General features: G+C 37.4%; 1 protein-coding gene across 2 annotated transcripts in view; it reads left to right on the top strand.

The window, feature by feature from the left end:
* mvb12ba (multivesicular body subunit 12Ba) overlaps window positions 1–24,878 on the top strand; it is a 171,043-nt gene that overhangs the window by 69,235 nt on the left and 76,930 nt on the right. For both annotated transcript variants that reach the window (XM_060841079.1, XM_060841080.1), the window contains exon 7: window positions 21,632–21,729. In XM_060841079.1, the coding sequence (XP_060697062.1) occupies window positions 21,632–21,729 (98 nt within the window). The remainder of the gene's footprint in view (window positions 1–21,631; window positions 21,730–24,878) is intronic.

Here is a 24,878-nt window from a genome sequence, read left to right on the forward strand (position 1 = left end):
CAAACAACATGGCATGAAAAAGACAACAGCTCACTAAGGTTTGTGGTGGAAGTATTTTTGGAAAAAAGAAGCTGCACCATTTCATGTATTTTGTCCTATCTATGCATATCTATTATGCAAGATCACCCCTTCTGAAATATTATGAAATTTATAGATCTAAGATGAAACATGTCTGATAATTATATTCTTCCCTTCTATTCCCCCCCCACCCCTCCCGCCACCAACCTCAATGCATAAACTTTCCTTTTGCACATGATTTTGTAACTTTTCTGTTTTTGGATTAAATGTGAACAAATTCAGAAATGCTACTTTTTCTGGACTTGAAAAGAATTTTTAAGGAAACCCTATTTCACTTGAAAATAAAATCAGATCATATGCAAACAAAAAAGTTAAACTCTTATTGGTTTTGCTTCATGTATTTTGAGATTCCTCTTTCGAACTTCATGGCCAGTGTACTGTGACCGAGCAGCAGTCTTCAGCAATGTTTCTTCTAATTAGCTATGCAGATCTCAACTAGTCAACCAATACAGAAAAGTCCGAAATCCAGTTGTCTGGATAATTTCGACAGTTACAAACAAAATTAATCAAGACATTTCATTAGAACAAAACATGTAATTGCAAACATTCTTGGACAGCAGCATTTTTGAAGATTTTTCGATCAGTGTACTTGTCTAGGAGCTTCTCAGCTGCTTTTGAAATCTAGTAAATTTACTGAGCATGCTATAAGATAGCTATCATATGCGAGTCAACTTGGCCGAGATCTCGAATTCTTGAATTGCTTGGGATTGAACACCAGTAGGAATTCCGTGTTTGGATTATTTTGTGCTCCATTACAGGAATTGAGACTCACAGGAAAAACTCAACAAACACAACCTATTTATTTTAAAATAGGCTTAGCAAATGCTAATGTGTTCAACAAAAATTCCTTTTCTTCTTGTTTGAAACTGTTTGTGAATAGTCTTAGAATTTTTAAGTCTATACGTGGTGTTCTATTCCAAGAAGTCAGGAAGGCACTTTATTTACAGGTTACATGTTACAAAAGATGTGCTGCTTAACTGAGCAACTGTATCTTTAACTTGATCCTATTTAGATATTTTCTAATCAACCTTTTGAGATGATACTAAACACACAAGTGCACATGCATAACTTGCTGGACAAGTTCAATTGCTGGAATAGTTCTGAGGAAAGGTAACTGGACCTGAAGTGTTACCTTTGATTTCTGCCCGCAGATGCTGCCAGACCTGTTGAACTTTTCCAGGAATTTCTGTTTTGGTTTCAGATTTCCAGCATCTGCAGTTCTTTCAGTTTTTATGATATTACACACCTCTGGAGCAGGTGGAACTTGAACTGGGGCCTCCTGGCTCAAAGGTCTGTGCTCTTGTTTCCTAATGGATCGATTCAGAGATTTAAAAAAAAAATTAATGTTTGCTTGTGGCACTTGGGCATCGCTGGCTAGCCAGCATTTATTGCCCGTCCCTCTTTGCCCTTGAGCAGCTGGTGGTGAACCGCCTTCTTAAATTGCTGCAATTCATGTCCTGTAGGTAGACCCACAGTGTCGTTCAGGAGGGAATGCCAGTATTTGGCTCAGTGACAATGAAGGAATGGTGATATATTTTCAAGACACGCTAGTGACTGGCGTGGAAGGGAGCTTTAAGGTAGTAGTGTTCCCATATACCTGCTGCTCGTACCCTTGTACGTGGAAGTAATCAAAGGTTTGGAAGGTGTTGTCTAAGAATCTTTGAATTTCTGCAGTGTGTCTTTTAGGTAATACACTGCTGTTACAGAGTGTCAGTAGTAGAGGGTGTGGATTCTTATGGATGTGGTGCCAATCAGGCACCTCTGGAATAGATGGGCCTTGAACCTTGGTCTCCAGGTTCAGAAGTAGGGACATAACCACTCTGCCACAAGAACTCCTTTTAGATATTTTTCTTTCTATTAATATGTCACCATCTTTCTGCAGACATTCTACCTGTTTTGACATGTTATGACACAGATCTAGAGCAGGTGGACTTGAACCTTGGTTTTCTGGCTCAAAAATGGGGATACTGTCTCAAAAACCATCTTGTTTAGACATAAAGGAGCACAAGTGAATGTCCATGACCTGCACATAATTAAAAATTACTGCCTAATCAATACCTAGTGAACTTACTGAATAATTGTATTTCTGAGTTGGATATTAAAAAGAAAGAACTTGGATTTATGTAGTTTTTGTTAAGACCTAGAGTCATTCCTAAAGCGCTTTATAGCCACTAAAGTATTTTGGAAGTATAGTAAATTATGATGTGTGAAATGCAGTAGCCAACTTATAAGCAGAAAACTCCCACAAGCAACATTGATCAAACAACCTGTTTTAATGATGCTGATTTCAGAATAAATACCAAACAAGATACCTGATAATTAACTCGATTGAACTTTTCATGCTGAGAATGTTTAACTGACGTAAAATATTGAACATCAAAAGGAATCAGCAATGAGTTTTTTTTTAACTAATGTTCTTTTGTAGAGGCCTGAATTAGAGAAGCACAGATATTATTGAGGGTTTTGAGGCAGAGGATATGATAGACTAGCGAGAGGTGAAAATGGGGAGGGATTTAAAAATGTATGAGAATTCTAAAATCAATACATTGAACTTCATTAGCTTGATCAATCCCAATTGAGCAATGAGGATAGGGATGATGGAAAAATAATTTGAGGGTTAAGACACGGGCGAAAGTTTATGGGGTTACTCTAGTTTCTGTGCCTTTATCTGTGCAAGATGAACTGCCCTCAACATCATTGCAAGTATGCCTTTCTCAACAATGCTTGCTGTCATAGTTGTATCTCATTCTTAAGATCATTACATGCTTTTACTATAATATATGCACTTGTGGTGATACCTGCTTCAAGGAGAGGGAGCTGATGATTTGGTGAGAAACCTCTACATTTGACCAGAAAAAATGATCTGCTCTGTTCATGGAGAAAGTTATGCTGAGCAAGTAAATAAACATCCATTTGTCACTCCACTTATATATCTTCACTGAGTGGTATTGATTGATCGTATTTGACCATAGTCCTTTGAAGTCCCATGGATTCCTAGCACTCCCTCCTGTACAGATGTAGATTAACTTGCACAGAAGTGATTTTTTTTCATAACTGGTTGGGATTTGAAATTTTTTATCCACTCCAGTTTTGTGCAAGCTTATACGAAGTGTGAGGATTTCAAGTGGATAATTTGAGTCAGAGGTTTTTTCCCCATGCAATAACTTCTCAGTTTTGTCACAACATGTAGTTTGTGAAACTATCATTTACTGAGCTCCATTAACGTTTGTGAAACTATCACTTTTCACTTTGACCTTTTTTAGTACTTTCTCACCAACATTTCTGTTTGGTGCAATTTTTATAGGAAGTTCCTTACCTTTTTATGTCCAGTGATTCTCTTAACTTGGGAAAGTTTTACACAGGTATCATTTTGTTCATCTCCACCCCCTTTAAGCAGCAGTACAACCAGAATGTTCCAAACTATTTGACATGAATACAGTTGCTTATTGGGATTGGAAATCTGTTAACTGTTGGAACAGACTTTAGTTCAGTCTGTTCCAAATTCTCTGTCCTGTAAGATAGTTGTTTGAATTATAGATGTCTCTACCTGTTTTACAAGAGAAGTTACGTGTTCAGTGTTCTATGTTAAATGTTGAAGGGCTTTTGCCCGAAACATCGATTTTCCTGCTCCTCAGACGCTGCTTGAACTGCTATGCATTTCCACTACCCCACACTCAACTAAAATTTGTATGTCCGAATCAGCAAATTGAAAATTTAACTTCGCCTGCAAGTCTTGAGCACTTTAGAATGCCGAGTATTCCTTCATCAACTGAATCATCACATTGCTATGGGAACTTGCCATTTGTACATTTCCCTACAATGCAGCGGCTGCCCTTCATAAATAATTAATTAGCTGTGAAATACTCTGGGAAATTTGAAAAATAATTCTTGCATAAATGTGTTTTTCTTCCTTTTTTTTCTTTTCTTTTGATGGATGTGGTCTGTAATATGAGAACGTGAGGCCAAATGAAAAGAATTCTAATTTTGTTGTTCTTGGCAACAAAACTGTGATCTGATCTCGTTACTTAATTTTTTTAAATGTAAAAATAGTACGTCCACTCTTGAAGCATCTGTCAGTACATCCAGACAATGATAGTTTAAATCCACTTGTTTATCAATTTGATATGTATGCTGCTTGGCTGGACTTGAATAATGCAAATGCTTAATTTATGTGCAGGTTTGATTAGAACAACTTAAGTTGTGTAGTTCCTATTTTATGACCCACTGTGCGTTCTGTCTTGAATTGTTTTGGTGAAAATCTTAGAGTAAATAACTGCACATATGTTTTATAACGGGTGCAGAAAGATGCCCCTTGTTTGCTCTTACATTTCCAGGGTTATCTGCATTCGCCACATTCCTTTTAAAGGGGTATAAAGTAACCTAGGTAATATCGGACTCTGTGGAGCATGCTAGGTTTGACTGATTTTAGCATAATTGGTCGAGCTATAAAGTGTTTGCTTAGGTTGCTTTCAGCTTATTGTTTGGAATGTTGTTCAAAGGTAATTGATCCATACAAGATGCTGTGCTTCAAATTTTATGTCCATCATTTAGTGACAGTTTCATAAACCTGGACTTGAAGTTAACTGTAATTCTTTGAGTAATGCACTCTTTTATGCAGTGCTCAAAGGTAAGGTGTTTCCAAAGTACCTTTAGTCTCTTAAACATGGCATTGAAAGCGTTTTATGTCAGAACATTCAAATTGGTCTCTGTGCAGTTTGCTGCTGCTCTGCCTGTTTAGATGGATTCTCTTTGTCCCTTCAGGCTGTGGAAAAATGCACTGACTTCTGAAAAGTTGCTTTCATTTAGATACTCAAAATATCCTGGTTTAAATGAAGCTTTTAAGTTCTGATTTGAGTATTGCAGAACTAAAGAGAAAATGTACTTTACTGAATTCCCACTTTGTTCTGATTGCCACTTACTGGTGTGTCTTAGTTTGCCCTTGTGTTTTATGCTTTCAAACTGTGGGTAAGTGGCAGTCTGGGAACAAACTTACAGTATAAAATCTCCTTGTCAGTGACTACATGAAGTTGTCTCCAGTGACATGAGTGCTGCCTACAGCTTCTTGTTCTTTTTGATGATGTCGCTGGAGAGGAACTTCATGATGCTACTGAAAATGAGATTGTATACAACATGCCTGCTGTAAGGCTGCCTCTGTTACAGCTGATTCAAGGCATAACACTCAAATGCTGTTTTTTGTGGAGATAACCTTTACTTGTCCTCATTCAGGGTGATTGAGAATTCCTGTAATATATACTTCCACATTTTAGTAAAGATAACTACAGATGGTATGAATGGCTCATTTGGAAGCCACCTGCAAACATGCTAATAATTAAGGTGGTATTGTGATAAAAAAAGTTTTGTAAATATTGACATTACTGAATTCTCCAAACTGTCAATTTTATATTGTCATCTTTCTGAAGCATAATGGCCGAGTGTTGAAGAAATCACCCCATTGATGACATTTGACAGATTCCACCTGACATGAAACACACTCTTAAAAAGAATCATATGGTTTTTTTTAATTGAGGTTTGCTGAGCAGAGAGTTAGCCACCAACTGCCCCACAGGTGGTCTGAAAAAAATGACCCTTGCAGCAGGAACACTAATAGTTGTTTTGTATGGTAGCCTTGCTAAAGTTAGTTAATAAGCAGTCTAGGGCTAGTGAGCCTCGATCCTACTATGGCAAACTGAAATTGAATCGAATTAATTTTAATCATTGTGGGGAAACCCCAGGAAAATAACCACAATCATCTTTTAGTGTCCGCTGAAGCGAGTCAGCCAGCCACTAAGTTGCATAAGCAAGAAGAAGGACCGTTTCCCTTATCACCTTATTGGGCTACTGTTGCTACACACTCCTGAACACCACTTGTTTTTGTGAGATCTGTGATCAGTGGGCTATTGACCCTTGCTTGTTTATGCACTATAGTGCTATAGAATTTGAAAAGCAACATCAGTAGGCCGTTGGTTGAATGCATCAAAGTCAGGTTTGAAGCTACATTATGCTGAGAAACCTATGAGGATCTGTTTGATGAAAATTGTCATAGGATTGATTAGAAATACCCTATTTTAACAAAATAAACTTCCTCTAATGAGAGTTGAATATCTACAGAATATTATTTGGTATTCCTGCTAAATATAACTTAAATCTTCCTGGTAGTAATCAGGCAGTTACATGCTAAACTTTTATAGCTATATACTGGATTCTGTTTGAGATGAATTTTTTTTTGCAACTAACATGTTACTTTTATTATTTTCAGGAGTATGTGTTTTTTTTCTTGAGATATGCAATTAAAGTAGATAGGAATAGGAGTTGGCTATTGATCCTCTTGAACCTGTTCTACCACTGAGTTAGGTCATAGACAATCAATACCTCTACTCCAATTGCCTGGCTTTTAACTGTGTTTTTTAATAATCATCTTAAAACCTATCTATCCCCGGTTTGAAGGTTTCAGTGACAATAAATGCTGGCCAGCCAGCGACTCTCTCATCCCACAAGTGAATTAAAAAATAATGCGTCATCCACAGCCTTTTGGAGGAAAGGCTCCTGGAGTTTTCCTTGACTGTATATATAAGTTTCTTGATTTCAAAGTTGAAAATCCAGCTCTAAGTTTTAAAATTGAACTGACTTGTTCTGGATTCATCTGTCATAGGTCACAGTTTCTGGTTACCTTATTCTACCTTTCAACTTGTTAAGTATCTCAGTTAGATTATGCCTCTATCTTCTGTACTCCAGAGAATACAAATAAAATGAATGCAACTTCTCCTTCTAAATTTAACTGTTTAACATAAAAGTCATTGGATACATTGCCATACAACAGACTTCTGGGCAGAGTTAGAGCTCATAGAATTAAAGAGATGGTAAAAACCATAAGCTGTAAGAATTATAAGAAATAGGAACACGAATAGGCCATTTGGCCCCTCGAGCCTGCTCCACTATGCACTAGGATTACAGTTGATCTGACGTTAGCGAGCTTGGAGAAGGCTTGTAGCTCAGGTTGTGGTTCTGGAAGTAAGCTTTTGCTCTCTTGAGCAGGAAGATTCATTTTCAGACAATCCGTCACCATATCAGATAGCATCAGTGAGCCTCTGGTGAAGCACTGATCTGACATTCCCCATGTCCACTTTCCTGCATTATCCCAGTCATTCTTGATTCCCCCTGTTCACCAAGAATCTATCTCCCTCCGTCATCTGAGAGAAAGAATTCCTCCTCATCTCGGTCTTAATTTGGCACCTCTTTATTCTGAGACTTTGAACTCTGACTCTAGACCTTCCTGTGATGAGAAATATCCTCTGTGTTTACCCAGTCCAGTACCTTAAGAATCCTATATGTTTCAATGAGCTTACCTCTCATTCTTCTAAATTTAGGTTAGTGGAGTCCCAACCTGTTTAACCTTTGCTCATAAGAAAATCCCTCTATCTCTGGGATCATCATAGCGAACCTTTTCTGAAATTCCCTCAGGTGCATATACATTTTCTTCTATAAGGGGAACTAAAACTGCTTACAACATTCCCAAAAGTAGTCTCATCATCACCTTGTACAGTTACAGTAAGACTCCCCCTCTCTTATTCTCCAATCCCAATGAAATAAAGTCCAACATCCCATTATCTCACATCATGACTGGCTGCACCTGTGTGCAAGCTTCAGTGTTTACTGCACAAGTACCCCAAGTTTGTTTTGAGTTGCAGCTTTCTGTAGTTCTCTATTTGAATAGTAGTCTGTTCTTCTGTTCTCCCTTTGAAAATTGGGAATTTCACATTTCCTCAATTCGTAGTCCATTTGTAAAGTTCTTGCCCACTCACTTAATCGATTTGAGAAACTGCTTGAATCCCTCTTGCGACGTGCAATTCTATGACTTTTGTGATGTCTGCAAAATTGACTACAGTACATTCGCTTCTTTCCTCCAAGTTATCAATATATTCGTATGGACCAGACCAGGCACCTCAAAAATATATTAAGATGATAGACAAAAAAAAATTTGGCTTAATTGTAACTCTATTGAAATGGTTAACAAAATAACATATCTATTAACCAAGACTAATTAACTGTTCTTGTATAATAACATCCCTTGACAAAGGCAAATTCAGAACAATAGATTATCTCACAGGAGAAAAAGAACGGCAACTTTTTAGCTGTAACATAGTGGGATAAGAACTTCCATATCCAGCTTCAAGACCCTAGCCACTGCTGAAAGCAAAAACTATTGCTTTATGTGGGAGCTTGACCCTATCCATTCAGGGTTCTTCTATGGTTCGAACTTTTTCTTAAAAAGAAAACCCAAGATCTCTCAATCTATTTATTTTATTGCCTTTGAGCAGACTGCTTGTTACCTCTGTCTTAACCTTTCTTCATTTTAAAACAAAGGACAAAAATACACCTCTTAAAGCCACCTTAAATACACCTCTCAATATCATCACAATATATTGTAAGGTCACATAAACAGTTGCAGTCCCTGCCCTGATTCTTGTAGAACCCCTCTGGTTACATGTCACCAAAAAGAACCGCCTTTTTCTCTATTTGCTGTTTTCTGTCTATTAGCAAATTCTCTATCCACACTAATGTACTACCTCCGATACCATGGGTTCTTATAACTTAACCTTTTGTGATGTACCTTGCCAAATGCCTTTGGAAGTCCAAATGCAACATAATTCCTGGCTTCCTGCTATCCACTCTTGATTGAGACTTCCTTGAAAGTTCTAATAAATTAGTCCAACACAACTTCCCTTTCATGAAGTCATGCTGACTCTGCTCAATTAGATTATGATTTTCCAAACGTTCTACTGTTTGTTCCTTATTAATTGATTCCAACATTTTCCCTCAAACAGATGTTGGGCACATTGGCATGGGTGGCTCAATGGTTAGCACCACTGCCTCTCAGCACCAGGGACACTGGTTCGATTCCAGCCTCGGCTGGCTGTTTGTGTGGAGTTTGTACATTCTTCCTGTGTCTGCATGGGTTTCCATCAACTGCTCTGGTTTCCCCCCACAGTCCAAGGTTTTGCGGGTTAGACGGATTGTCCATGCTAAATTACCCATAATGTGCAGGAATGCATAGGTTACGTGTGTTAGCTGTGTGCAGTGCAGCGAAAGGGTAGAGGTTTAGTTGGTATGCTCTTCAGAGGGTCAGTGTGGACTTGTTGGATTGAATGGCCTGTATGCACACTGTGTGGATTCTATTCCTCTAGTCTGTAGTTACCAGCCTTTTGCGTCCCTCCTTTTTTGAATGGGGTTGTCACATGGACAATTTTCCAATCCTCCAGTACTTCTCCAGAATCCAAGAATTCCTGGAAAATACAACCAAGACTTCCACTATCTCTGTAGGTACTTAAAATCTTAGGGTGCAAACATTAGGACCAGGAACATAACTGCCTTTAGCCCCATTAGTTGTCTAATGCAGTAGCAGAAAAGTACAAAATTGGCTGAGGGATAGGAATGAGAGTAATGGCTAATGGTATTTTTCAGGCTGGAACTTTGACTTGGTGCTCCCTTGAGAGGTGCTCCCTAATTTCTGATGAAGGGCTCATGGCCGAAACGTCAGTTCTCCTTCTCCTCGGATGCTGCCTCACCTGCTGTGCTTTTCCAGCAACACAGTCTCGACTCTGATCTCCAGCATTTGGAGTCCTCACTTTCTCCTCCTTGGTGTTCCCTTGGGATTGACATTGGGACCCATACTTTTCCTGATGCTCTAAACCTTGGCGTACAGGGGACAATTTCAAAGTTTGCAGATGATATAAAACTTGGACGCACTGTAAATTGTGAGGATGACTGTAAAAGTTCAAAAGGACATTTGCAAGTTGGTGGAATGGGCTGATAGTTGCCAGGTGAAGTCTGATGTGGAGAAGTGAGAGTTTGGTTTTGGTGTAAAATAAATGGAAAGATGATATAAAATAAAAGTACTATTCGAAAAGGTGTGCAGGATCAGAGAGACCTGGATGCGTGTAGCGCACTGAAGGTGGCAGGGCAGGTGGAGAAAACCAGAATTAAAACATACAGTATCCTACACTTTGTTCATACAGACATAGAATACAAGGCAGTAGTCACACCTCGGCTAGAGTATTGTATATAATTTTGGGGGAGCTATAATTTATGAAGTAAATGAACACATAGGAAATCCTGCAGAAGAGATTTATGAGAAATGGTTCCAGCGATAAGCAGCATCAGGAATGAAGATAGATTGGAGAAGTTAGGATTGTTTTCCTTGCAGATGAGAAGATGTGGTAGAAATTTCAAAATCATGCTGTGTCAAGATACAGTGGATAGGGAGAACTTGTACCCAGTTGTGAAGAATTTAGGATGAAAGGATATAGGTTTAAAGTATTTCACAAAATAAGCTTATGCAATGTGAGGGGGGAAAAACTGAGTTGTTGGGGTTTGGAATGCATTGTCTGGACATCTGATGAAGTACAGTTTTATCAAAGCATTCAAGAGGGCATGATTTTTTTTCTATTTAAATAGTGTACAGGGTTACGGAGAAAAGGCAGGAGCATGGCGATGTCATCAAGTCCATTCACAGTCAGTGCAGACATGATGAGCTGAATGGCAGTGTCCTGACCTGTAACCATTCTGTAAACACTCAGTATCATTTTGGTGAATCTCTGCTATGGTGTCTTTGATATATACTCCTCCTAAGGTTGAAGCTTCCAGAACTGAATGCATTTCTCCAGATGATCTCGCCAAGGTTGTGTAACTGAAACACCATTTCCTCCTATTCTGAACCTTTGAGAGGATGGAAACATTTCATTAGTTTTAGTTTTACTGTCTCATGGGATGAGGGCACCCATGACTGGACCAGCATTAGTGCCCTTCCCTAATTGCCTAGAGGACAGTTGAGAGGCAACCACATTGCTGTGAGCCTGGAGTCACATGTAGATCAGGCTGGGTAAGAATGGCCACTTCCTTCCCTAAAAGACAACAGTGAACCAGAATGGGTTTTTCCAGAAATCGCCAATGGACTCGCAGTCATCCTTAGAACTCTTAATTCCACATTTCTATTGGATTCGAATTCCACCATCTGCTGTGGTTGATTTCGAACCAGTGTCCCCAGAACATTACCTGGGACCCTGGAATAACAGTCCAGTGATAATACCCCTTGGCCGTCACCTTTTGTGTTGATTGGTTTTTATTTTACCTGCCCTATCTTTTTGCATTTGATTCCAAAGCTATTTTCAGCTAACGAAATACTTCTGTAGTACAGTCAAGTCACTCTGATTACGTCCACTCAAACAGGCAGACAGGACCTCAGTATAACACTGAGTATAAAAGGAGGTGTATCTGACAGTATATAAGGACACTGTGTATTAGATGTTTCAGTTTGAACCAACGACCAAACTTTTGACTTGTGTTAGTTCTATTGCAGAATCAAAATAAGCACCCTCTGCCCATTAGTTATCTCCCAAAGATTGAAATTTCTTGAAGATTTTATAATATTGCAGCCAAATTAACCGTTCCTTAAAGCGTTCAACTCGGTAATTTTTCTCTTTGAACCCTTTATTCTTTTCTTCAACCTCTAAAAGTTACATTATTCAGATTATTTTTCTTAAAATTAAATACTTTGTTTTCATTCAGTAATTCCTGTACTTTCCTATTGATTTTTGGAGGGTGGATTCTTCAGCTGCTAAGTCAGCTTTAATCTTCAATCATTTGAAGCCAAAAACTTGTGATATGGTCTTTATATATATATTTGTAGATTGAAATACAATTAAGTTAGCTTTGGATGATTTAAGCTGTGCACAGTACTAGCAAAATACTGAGGATATCTCAAAAGCAGTTTATCAGATGCTAACATAGTGAGTTTAACACTGTTCTCATCACATTGGCCAATCTTGATCTGACATGCTTTGTATTTTTTTTTCAGAATACATTGCAACACCATGTAGTATGTATTTCCATTAATATTGATCATTCTCGTTTATTTAAATGCAAAAATGATTTTGTGTGTGAAAAGATTATGAAAATCAGTGTATCATTGCCTCTGATTTAGGCTTTTCAAAAAAAGTCTAGTTTTATACTGCATTTCCTGAGTGTCAGATAAATTTTAACTGTTCATACTCCTAGATTAGAAACTTTTTGTGAAATTGCAGTGCTTGAGATAGTATTTAGCTCACTCATAATTGTATGATAGGAATGCAAATGAGATTTATTAGTTTAATGCGTTCACTGTCTCCATGGTTATGGAGCAACAGTGTTGAGAATGTGTCACATTGCATCCGTGAATTTGGTAAGAGTGTCAAAACATGGCTTCAATTAGTTCTCTCTAATTATGGCTCTAGAGATCTTGTAACAGTATAGATTCTTATTAAGAAACACTTATGGTGATATTTTGTGGATAAACAAGAAGAAATAACTTAGTTGTTGTAAAAATCTAAAATTAAGTAACCTATATAAAGAGAAATTGTTCAGGTTATAAATGGAAAGCAAAACACAAACAGAAAATGCTGAAAATACAGTTTGTCATCATTTAGAAAGAGGAAAGGTGAGCTAATTCTTCATGTGTAGTTTTGATTGGAAAGTCTAAACTTTCGCATCAGAATGCTAATAGTCCTTTTTTTCAGATTTTGAGCATTTACAGGGCTATAAGAGAAAGGAATGGGGGTAATTGGATTTCCCTTTTCAGTAGGCGGAACGGTTTCATGTGTGTTTTAGCTTAATGCATATAAATACACACGGTCTGCTAAAAGTTTGATTTAAACACTTCATGAGTAATACTGGAGCTAATGGAGCCAGTGATTTTTCACTGCCTTTATTAAGCAGTAACGTTATGCATTGAAATGTAGGAATGATTATTTCAGCAACTCTTGACTATGGAAAGTGTAGAAAACAGTGAAATGTTATCCATGTTGAAAATGCTGATTTGAATTTGCTCTTTTTTTACGGAGATAAAAATGTAGACACCATACAGCCATTTAACATACATGGATGAAGAATGATTTTTCAAAATATTTTGATTCTCTCAGCTTCAGACAAACTCTTATAATTAAAGTCTTATTTAAGAGGTTGATGGGTTCACTGACCACTATGTGGAGAACTGAAAGCTTGATATATTCTGACATGGATTCTTTTGAAAGCTGTCAAACAAGCAAAGCACAGCCTTAACATTTGATGTTGGCTTTTAAATTTTTATCGATGGGCTGCAATTTTCCTACATCACAGATGTGTGACTAAATTATGTTGGAAACTCTGTAGAAGTATTGTTTCCTTGAGACTGCAGGTGGAATGTCTTGGGTGCAGTGGTGAAGCTGGAGCTATTTGTATGTATGGAGACAGTGAGTTCTGCAGATGCTGGAGATCAGAGTTGAGAATGTGTTGCTGGAAAAGCATAGGTCAGGCAGAATCCGAGGAGCAGGAAAATCAACGATTCGGGCCGGAGCCCTTCATCAGCTTTTCATCCAGCAACACGTTCTCAACAATTTGTATGTATTTTCAACTGGATTGTGACTAGACGTTAACATTCAAGTTTGATGATTTTTTTTGTATTCTTTACCAGCTACTAAACAGTGTTTCACAAATCTCCATCTAGGGTGATTAGATTATTTGATATGCATCTTCATTGTTATTGATGATTCAAGATGGTATGTCAGAGTTAGGGGTCATAAGAGTGGACAGAACAATTATAGGATTGATGCCTATTTTTGATGCCCTAATTGTACAATCTACAGAGTACCTTATTCTTTCCCCTCTAATTCAGTGTTGCTACTATAAATAAACACAGTTGCTCTCAGCAATCATTTCAATGAATTGGAGCTTTTTATTGAGGAAAAGGGCTTTGGCGGAATCTGAAATTTAAAAAAAAACAGAAATTGCAGTGAAACACAGTAGTTCTGGCAGCAGCAGTTGTGGAGAGAGAAACAGAGATAACTTTTGAGTCCAATTTGACTCCTCTTCAGAGGAACCTATTTTGTCATAGCTCAGAAAGTGTGCCTACTTAAGTTTGCAGTCCAGCGAGCTCATTATGTTCAGTGTTTAGTAGCTTTTAAGTCACATATATTGGAGGAAAAAAATTATCATTTCATTGGCTCAAACAAAAAAAATACACAAATCCATAACTGTAGTGAAGATGTGCAATAAAATAGTCAGATTTCATGAACTTTTAAATGACACTAGAATTTCTGTGTCACTGATTTTGTAATGCTTTGCACAATTTTTGCAATGTTCAGGAAGGAGAAAGGATTTTTGAGTGGTCACGTTGCAAGATTTTGAAGCTGTTAAATGTTGGTAGGTGTGTTTATGCATCTTGAATGGCGCAAAGGGAATCTCAGCGCTCTGAATCCTACATAAATACTTCCCACGTTGGTGGCAACAGATGTAAAGCGGTGGTTATCAGTGACTGTTCAAACCCTGTGGGATTTCAGTTCTGATGTGATGAATACTTGTCTTTAACCAAGTTTGGCAGCCAAAATGCTATATATACTTTATATATGTAACTGCTCCGGTGTTATGTGGTATGGTTAGGTTCTCAGTACAAGAGATGATTGAACTGTTCAAGCATTAATGTCTAATCATAATTTTGAACAATTTTAAAGTTGAGAGCGATGAGATTTTGTTGCCAACGTGTGACAGACCATGAAATCTGCTTTAGCAGTGAAAATGAGGATTTAGTTTTAGTTGCATTGTCTAAAGTGGCCTTTCCTTCAGTAGAAAAACTGTAGTGTCTGAGTTTTAACTTTAGTTACAGATTTGCAAGTGTTTTTTAAAAAAAAAGTCAATGAAGGGATAGATCAGGATGTCACTAAGTATTCCATTCCTGATATTGGCATATAAGATTGAAAACTTATTTGATCAATGCTAGTTATATTAACAATCTTTCCAATAGATTTAATTTTTGTTCTGGTATTTTTTTGTGCATTCTTTTGATTCAGTTTAGTCAGTGGGACTAATTTCATAGTATGAGTTTTCAAGTATATTTTCGCATCTTTAATCTTTCAGGAGTAGTAGGCAGGAATTTCTAGGTATGGTTTGTCTGGGAAGTGCTTTGTTTTCCCAGACTGCTGATTTTGTATTCTGACTAGTCCTGCAATCAGTCTGAGTGATGGTATTGGTTCTAGTTCAGTTTAACAGTCCTCAGACTTGCCGACCAAAGTGCAGTGCAAAGGATTAATTTGAAATACTGAGCCTACCATTAAGGGGAATTATGTCACAGAGTCCCAATCCATAACTGTCATAACTTCGTGGTCCGCAAACACATGTATTTTTCTGATGTGTTGCAGTTTATGGAGTTGTTGCAACCCCTTGGCTTGCTCCCAATCCAACTAGTTTTAAGCATTCTAAATGAGTCTACTGACACATTGTCAACTTGGAGCTCGACAGTAATCCTAACGGAATGTAACACCAACATCGCTTTGTATGGGAGGTGCAAACAAATTATCTTGAGACTTGGGCACTGCTTGAATTTTTTTAAAACATCAGAGCTGTGAAAACATCTTGTAAAATGGCCTGTGATTAAAATATCTAACAGATTTAAAGCCTGAAAATAGAATGATTTATTGGCCTAGTGAGCTTCAGATTTGCAAGTGGATTGCATGAAGATAGTCTGCAGTTTCCCCTCCTAATTGGTTTCTTGATTTGACTGAACATGTATTATTTTACTTTTAAGCTGCTGTATTCTGAAGTATCTTATTACTCTAACTGTACATAGTTCACAGTTAGAGAGCTAACCACTTTGCTATTTTCTTTTCAGCCCATTATGTAATATGCTAATTAAGCCCTCGCAGGAGTAGCAGTTGAGGGGTTAAACCCTATAATTATTCAAATCTTTCAGGCTTTTCTCCCAGTTTACGATAATTTGATGAGGAAGTTCACTGTAATTAAATATTCAAATTATGAATAAGTGTCAATATGGCTTCCTATAGCCTGGGAATGATGATTAATTGTATCCAAAACTCTAGTGGCTCCTCTAATCTGAGGCAAACCGTTGCTGTTGATTATTTCTGTGGAATGCTTGCCATGTTTTTTGTTTTAGAATTTAGCCTGGTAATTGATTTGCCATATGTTGCACAAGTGCAGGTATTTAGAAGATGTGTACTTGAAGAACTCTGGGAATTTTTAATTGTAATGTTCATTTTTATTGTGGCAGGCAATTCTTAACTTATTTTTCTCCACCCTGCTCTAAAAGACTCATTTGGCACATAAAAGCTATAGCAGTTGAATTACTGTTGCATGCCTATGCTATAGAATTTTTCAAGTGTGAAGTTACCATTATAATGGCAGTTTTGAATGTAGTTTTGGAGGCACATTAGTAGAAGGTAGCACTGTAGCTCAGACATTCAGATCCAGATCTGAATTCTAAATTCAGAAGAAACAAACTGAGACTGCCTCTAGGAGGCTTTGAGGTAGCAGTTAGGTTTCACATCAGTGGAGTATAACTGGGGAGTTCAGTCTGGAGCTGAGTTTAAATGCTCAATGGATCATTAACCTTTTGATGGCTTTATAATAATTTTTAAACTTCACATTATACCAAGCAGATTCACCTCATGAGCCTCTCTCTAGTGTTAGTACCCACAGCAGAAAATTGTGTTCTCCTTGGTAGTCAACAGCTACTACTCTGAAAGCAGTGGTGCAAACAACTACAGGCCTTCTTTGGTGGTGATTGGTCCAGGTTACAGTTTGTGATTTTAATTTAGTACCTCAGTTGAGGGTCAGGAAAGGGGCAGTTGGTGGAGTGAGATGGCAAGTGGTGAGCAAGAGCTAAGGAGAGAGAGTTGAAGGCTTTTGAGCCAGTTGGGTTCAAGACAGCCAATAGGTTTTTAATGTAAATCTTACAGATCAGGAACACAGCATATGCTGATAACATATTTTCTTCTGGAGAAGTTATTTTCATTTTATTCATTTTTATTTGGCACATCATTGTTTTCGGCACATGCTAGTAGTCCTAAATAAGGGAAGGATGTATTTGAACCTTAATGGTTTATCAAGGAAACCAATTGTTACACAATTGATTATATTCTGCCAGTATTGATCACTATAATATGATGGACTTCTACCTATTCGGAAGTAAGTAACCAAGCATTTTCAGAACTGTCCGCCTTTGTAAGACTGTCTGGTTGATTTTGTTGATCACATTCTTGAGCTTGGACCAGAAGCTTTGGGTTTCAGCCCAAAGTGATGATCTTACTTTATAATCTAAGCTGATGCTTTACTCCTGTACTGAGGAAGTGGTGCACTTTTGGTGGCACTGTCATTGGATGAAATGTTTTAACTGAGTCTCTATATATCTCATTTGATAGTTTTGGTGAACCATAAAGGTTTTGTTATTTCAAGTATTGGCATACTTTTCAATGTTATTGAAAACAAGTGAAGTGATTCTTGGTGTTTGTAATATCTTGCTGCACACAAAATAGACACTCTGCTCATACTTGCCGTACTATTTCAAAGTAGTTTGTTGTATGTGAATTATTTTGGAACAACGCTGAACTGATAAATTGCAAAATAATGCAACTCCTCAATCGTGACCACATTGCATTTGGATCGAACCATTTTGCCTGGTGTAACAAGAAAAATGTTGTGCCTTGCAATCATATGTGTTGAATGTCCTGGCTACTTTTTGTGGTGATGCTGCTCATATAATGTTGGGTGCAACATTGCCATGCAGGTACACTTATTGTAAGAGAATGCCTCATTGAACGTGTGAAATCTTTAAATTATTTTGTTTGAAATGTTGTTAACACCGCTCAGAGTCATTTGTAGATTTTCATTTTTTATTGAAATGTGAATTGTATCTATGGAGAGTATTTTAAACTCTCCAATATTCGGGTTAAATGTTAGCCATTATGGGTGTGTCACGATAACAGACAAATTTTAAGGTGAAGAATGATCATTTATGAGATTTATGTGACTTTCTTGTTAACTTCGCAACACTCTTTATGGATCTATGCTTTTTAGATGATTTCTGCAAAAGTGACTTTTTTTTAGCATTGCTTATATATATTTTGTGACATCCCTGCAAGTGTCAGTATTTAGCATTAAAAATGTCTATGGTAAAAATGGCATTTAAATTGAGCATTTGTGTCTTTACAAACTGCATGATGTCGTAGAGTCATGCAGTATTCAAGTGCTTTACTGCTAAATAAGTATCTCTTTTGTTTCTTATATGCAACACAACTTCGATCTCCCACCCTAAGTCCTAAAAATAATGATGAAATAAATAACCAGGTAACAGCCTGTTTATTGATTGTAGGCATAAATTAATGAGGACAATAAGATAACTCCTCTTCAAGAACTGTCATGGGATTTTTATATAAACCTAAGTCTGTAGACAGGGTATAGGCTTAATGTCTGAATAAGAAGCATTCTGGGTAATCCACGATTGAGGAAGGGGAAAAATTATGCTTGTAAGAGGTGCTGTTTTGGTGAGGTATTTTCAGCATTGGAGCTGATTTCCTCAAATTCTAGGAGCAACAATCACTGTTTTATAAGCTCTTGCATTGTTTCGGAACTTTTTGGGGGAAAAAAAATCAAGGCAATGACACTTTAAAAAAGGAGGAAGGGAGAGAAAGGCGGTGACCACATGGTGGGAAGTGAATCAACAGAGAAAGAAACCTACACTGATGTCTGACCCAGCAGTAAACCTTCACATGTACTGCCTCTGCTGTTTGTCTTTAAGTACAGGTCATTCTGCTATGACATATGTTTTGTTAATGCAAATTCACTGTAACGCGATTGCCAAATTGAGAGGCAATGTTTCTAAAGCATGAACTTCGCCAACACTTAAGCACAGTTTCTAAAGTGCAATTTTTCTATAATGTGAGGTTACACAAGAACACAGCAATCTCATTATAGAGGAACTACCTGTACCTTTTGGGCATCAGAGTTCATCGAAGAAAAATAAGCAAACAGCGAAATTCACAGCTGTCATGTATGTGTGCAATGAACTGCCAGAGGAAGTGGTGGAGGCTGGTTCAGTTACAATATTTAAGAGGCTTTTATGGGTGTATAAATAGGAAGAGTTTAGAGGGATATGGGCCAAATGCTGGCGAATGCGACTACATTTATAGGATATCTGGTTGGCATGGTTGAGTTGGACTGAAGGGTATGTTTCTGTGTTGTATATCTCTGAGTCTGTGACTCTAAGAGAGCATTTCTGGCATTGCAGCACTCACTGAGGACCATACTGAAGTATCAGTCTGGGTTCAATTGTCTAATTTCTGAAGTGAGGTTGACTTCAGAGGTGCCACCATTGAGGTGAAGTTTATTTTAAGTGGAGGTACACAAAGAAACTCCATTTTGTACATTTGAAATGAGAAATTTTATTTTAAAAGAATTATCAGTTGGATTTTGTTTTTAAATGCTATTGGCTTGCCGCTTCCAAGCAACGGGACATGTTTAAAGTCATCACATTTGTCAACTGTGTCAAAGGCTGCTTTCAGTACCAGAAAACTGGAACAATCCTTTCACAAAGATATTAATGGAAAGGAAATGTTCATTAACGCTAGCAATTGGCCTCTTGAGATTGATGCCAGCTTTTTAAAATTCACAAGCAACCTGTGCTCAGTCTTCAACCATGCAAGTTTAAATTAATGGGATGAGAGGAACCTAAGACATACCTGAGAAAATATCGTATGACGCATATCATTGGGGAGAGAGTGGTTTTTCACAAAAATTAGCTGCTGGTTTTCAAAATCCTATCTTTTTTCAAGATTAATTAATGCATCCTTTTTATGCATTTGTTTTAAAAGCAGTTAGATTTCCCTTTAAAACTAAATGTCACATATGCTTTCTTTTGATGAATTCATGGAGATTGTGCTAACAGTAAAAATGTACATTTTCAGTGAATTTTTATGATCTTTATGGACTTGTAAACTTAGTATACATTGATTTTTGATTCTCAATTTTTGAAGTCAAATGGTAAGAGTTTCACTGATGCTCTGTAGATGTAAGACTTTTGAGGGTTGACAAAGATTCTTTTTTTAAAGTTACATAATAATGTATCGTGCTGATGAATGGGCAAAAAATAAATCTTTTACCAGGCTTTAGAACATAACATGATGTTAGTTTGCCTCTCAGTATTACCTGTCAAACTAGCTTGGGCAAATTTTAATAAAAATCCTGATGGAGTGAAAATACCAAATGAAATACATTGCACATAACCTCATTGTGCTAGTCCCTTTAACTCATAGAATTAATTTAACTTTGTAAAATGTTTATTTTCTGAGGTTTGCAAAATTAGTTTGAAATTTGTCTCCACCATTATCCTCCTTATCCTTTGACTTGAGCCGTTTTAATTTCCTGGATTATGTCTGTTGTATGAATATTTTAATATAGTACTTATTTAGTTTGACTAGAGACTTAATGCCATCTCATGTTCAGAAACAAATAAATATTCTAATTTAAAATTTGCACAGAAATATTGGATTTAAAACTGACACTACATGCTACTTGATCTTACTGATTACACCTTTAATAGCTTCTATGGTTTTCATAGCACACAAGTGTTTTCATAGGCTTTGAAGCACTTTTGGAGCATAGTCCTCATTGCAATGATAGGGAGTCATGGCAGCCAATTCATATATGACAAGATCCCACAAACAGCTGTAAAAGAAAATGCCAAATACTGTAGTTCAGTGATTATGCTAGAGAGTTCACTGTCAGTCTGGGTTCAGTCTTCTACTAGATTACTATTAGAATCATAATATTGTATGGAATCATAAACCCCTATAATGGAAAGAGGCCATTCAGCCCATCGAGTCCATGCTGACTCTTTGAAGGGCATCTCACCCTGTCCCATAACCCTGCATTTCCCATGGCTAATCCAATTAGCCTGCACATTCCTGGATGCTATTTAGCAATTGTACTGTGGCCAACCACCTAACCTGCACACCTTTGGACTGTAGGAGGAAACCGGAGCACCTGGCAGAAGCCCATGCAGATAAATGGAGAATGTTCAGACTCCACACATGGTTGCCAGAGGCTGGAATCGAACCCAGTCCCTGGCACTGTGAGGCAATAGTGCTAATCACTACGTCACCATGCTACCCCTATGAAATTGCTGACTTACACTTAAAATGTATATATCATATGCCTACTATGAAATTATTTACATGCATTTGAGAAAGTATGGAGGAATTTGGTGTAAAAGCTCAAGTAACAGTGTATCAATGTGATTGTGTCCCAATACCTGGGTTAGATAATCTAGGTTCAAGTTCCACTTGCTCCAGAGGTGTGTCATATTAGGTTCTGAGCAGGCTAATTTAAAGTACTTATCAATCCCTTTGTATGGTGCTAAGTTATTGACCTAGATTGCGTGCTTTGGAATTCACTCTTTTGCCTCGAAATTAAGAATGATCAAAACTAGCATCGTGGCTCTTCCTCTGCCGCCTTTTAAAAGATAGATTATAGCAACTTCTCTCTTGTGACTTAGTCATTGTGATCATGTAAAATTACGCTATTTCAAGGGCAAATGATCTAACACACTGCTCTTATTTATTTCCGTTTTGAAGGCCTTTTTTTATGACCTTCAGTAGTTACCAAGAAATAACTACTCTTTTACTTTTAAAGACAGAAAAAGGCCAGAAGGACTTGTAGCTTGAAACTGTCTACTAATTTGATGATTTTTGTCTTAATTCAGGCACATATCCTTGACACTTCCAGCTAGCTTCCGAGGTAAGATGCATGGCACAAGACCTGACTTTGAACACCAGACCTCCAACCTATACGCTATATCAGGTGAGTGTTACAACATGTGGAAACCCAGCACCAAAATGCTCCTGTTTCAGATTAAACACTATTGTGTACCATATTAACGTATTTTGGAACTATTGTTTTTAGTGGCACAAATCAAAAAATAACCTTGCAATATCATTATATAGCTCGAGTTCCCAGGTGTCATAAAGTCACCTGAAGACATTAATGTGATGTAATGCAAATAATATCCAGTTACTTCCTTTTCATTGCTACCCTTTTGACCTCGAATGCTACAGGGATTTTTTTTTTGTATTTATATTTATAGTGAATATTTGTGTACAAAAATTAAGGTGACAGAGGATTATGTCTTATTATATACAGTTCCTTTACCTTATTTTCAGACTTCCTTATTTGGTCTCAGTATGACTGATCTGAACCTTTCAGCTTTCAAGCGTAAGACTATTTTGTACATTTTTCTCTACAAAAAAGTAGTTTGTTCCCATGTTCTGAAAAGCAATCTGGCAAACAATTTTAGGAATGCCTTATATTGTCTTCTCTGCAAGACTAACAAGTAAATGAATTCTGAACTGTCAGGCTCCTATTGGATTGCACAGGTGTAAAAGGTAACGTGTTTAGAGCATAACTAGCTGAGTGCTTAACAAATGGAGGTGAAAAATTAGCTATTTTGATCTGATCTTTGGATTTTTAAAGAAATTCTATTTATTCAGCAAATTCGATGTTTTGGTGATTATGATGTTTTTCTAACTTGACCTTTTATTCCAAGTTTTCAAATGCTATCAAGCATTGGAGCATAACTGTCGTATTCTATTTAAACAATTGGGTTTTACATTTGAAAGATTCTTGAAGAATTTAAAAAACCATATTTTTCTAAAAAGTTGACTTGATTTTAGTAAGTGTCCTGGTTCCATTCACTTCTAAGGGTGGGGGGGTGGGGGTATTAATAGCTGAAACTTTGTAAATTAACAGGTTTACCATTAATCATATGTTTTATATTTGTTACCATGGTGATGTTGACAGGTGGGCAGGTTTATTCTTGAAAAAACATGTGGGTGCTGTCAGGCATCAGGAAGCAGGTTTGTTGGGATTGATGAATTGCCTGCTCCCTTGATTAAGCCTTCAGTCACTCGCAACAGCAAAACTAGGAACAGGATTTGGAATAGAATGTGTCAAATTCATTTGGTTCTGGGTTGTTGCAGATGTTGGAGCTAGTGTCATATATTAACAAAAAAAAAGTGTATTTTGACACTTTTCCTGTTTGTGCATTATTTGCTTATTGGCAGGCATAGTGGAAAATATTGAAACCTTGGATCTGTCTCCTCTCAATTCAAGCTGTGCTTGGAATTCTGTCGTTACTGGGAGGCATGGATCGTATCATGAAAGAACAGGCCAATAGTTTTCAAACTGGTGTGGAGTTTTTTAGTTGAAAAAAAATTGATAGAACTCTTTTAGTCTGTATTCTTTTCATGCCAGGTATGTGCCATAACCATCTAATTAATATAATTAGGTCTAATCCTTTCTTCTTTGAAGAAACTGTGACTTGCTCGCTTTTTAAAGAAGCATTATCAATTCATAAATTGAAAGGCTTTTTAAGCTGTGATATCAGAACTGTTTAGCTAGTAGGATGACGATCTATAACTTGCCTGACGTGCAGTTTCTGCCTGCAGCCTAAATTGCACATCTAGCAAGTGAATACAGTCCCATCAGTCTTGACAGTCTCAGATAAAATTTAAGAAATGATTTTGTTTAGGTTCCTCTGGTCTCCTTTGTGGAAGTCCTGCCCCTTGAATTGTATCAAAGCCTTATTCCAAACTATTTATTAAAATATCACTCTCCACTGAACATTATATCGTGCTCCTCTCCACGCATGAAAACCTTGCTATTTGTTGATGTCTGGTTCCTACTCCTTTGTCTTCATGCTGTTTCCTTGAGAACAGTTACAATGCTGCAGGGGAAAAGGGTCTTTTCTTTTGGACTGAAAGAGGTAAGGAAGGTTAAAAAGTGAAGAAAGGGGGAATATAAAAGAGAAATTAAGAAATGAAAGCTGAGAATGAAAGTGAACAACGCTGAAGGAGAACAAAAAAACAAATGAAGTGAAGGGGAGCAACATACAGAATAGGAGGGCTTGAAGAGAGAAAATGGAGAGGTGGGGAGAAAAAGAAATGAAGATTATTTTTATTTTTGCGGAGCTACAACTAAGAATGTTCAGATAAGGAGAAAAGAGGTTTGAGTCTGTTCCATAAAGTCTCTGAGAATCACTGAATCAGATTGTTGGTTCAAAGCAACCTGAGTAAAAGGACTTCATGATAGGATTTAGAGTCATAGAGATGTACAGCATAGAAACAGACCCTTTGGTACAACCCGTCCGTGCCGACCAGATATCCCAACTCAATCTAGTCCCACCTGCCAGCACCCGGCCCATATCCCTCCAAACCCTTCCTATTCATATACCCATCCAATTTCTTCAGACCTAACCTACGTTTTCTCAGTGGTTGTGGTTATTCCAGACTTTTGCGCAGGAAATACCTCTGAGAATGGCAAGACTTTTCATTGATGCATAACCTACCATGTCGATAAACAGCTGAGAGTGACACGTATGAAGTTCTTAAAAAGTGCATGCTTATACAGGCTAATTTGCAGAGAGCAGCTATTTCAAAACAGTTGCAGAAAATGTCTGTTCACTATCACTATTAAGACCATGTCTTTTTCCTCTGAATTGCTACTATAAGCAGAAGAAGTGGACTTATCTTTCAGCTGCCGTACATCTTTTTTGGTAGTGAATCCTGAATGCTGTTCCGCTGTCCCTGTTTCCACTATTACATTATCAATTTTCCTATGATGTCAGCATGAACTGACTTAATTCAAACACTCTTCGTATGGACAATGGTCAATGGTTCCCAAATTTGGCAGTGCTGGTTAGGTTTATTAGTGGATGGAGTAGCAACACACAGTAAACATTGATTTGATATTTAAGTCACCTTTTGAGCCAAGTTGCCAGTTTCATTCAAAGCTCTTGTATAATTGAAGTTTGAATGCAACTAGTAGCTCTTTAATTGAAGGGTCAGCATACTGTTACTAATTAAAAACTGCAGATTTTTTTTGTGGTAAATGTTTTGAGAAGTATATGTTTCCACAGCTTCTACAGCACAAATAATTAGCCACTTTATTGCTCC

This window comes from Hemiscyllium ocellatum, chromosome 21 (assembly GCF_020745735.1).
Source record: "Hemiscyllium ocellatum isolate sHemOce1 chromosome 21, sHemOce1.pat.X.cur, whole genome shotgun sequence".
Lineage (NCBI taxonomy): Eukaryota > Metazoa > Chordata > Chondrichthyes > Orectolobiformes > Hemiscylliidae > Hemiscyllium > Hemiscyllium ocellatum.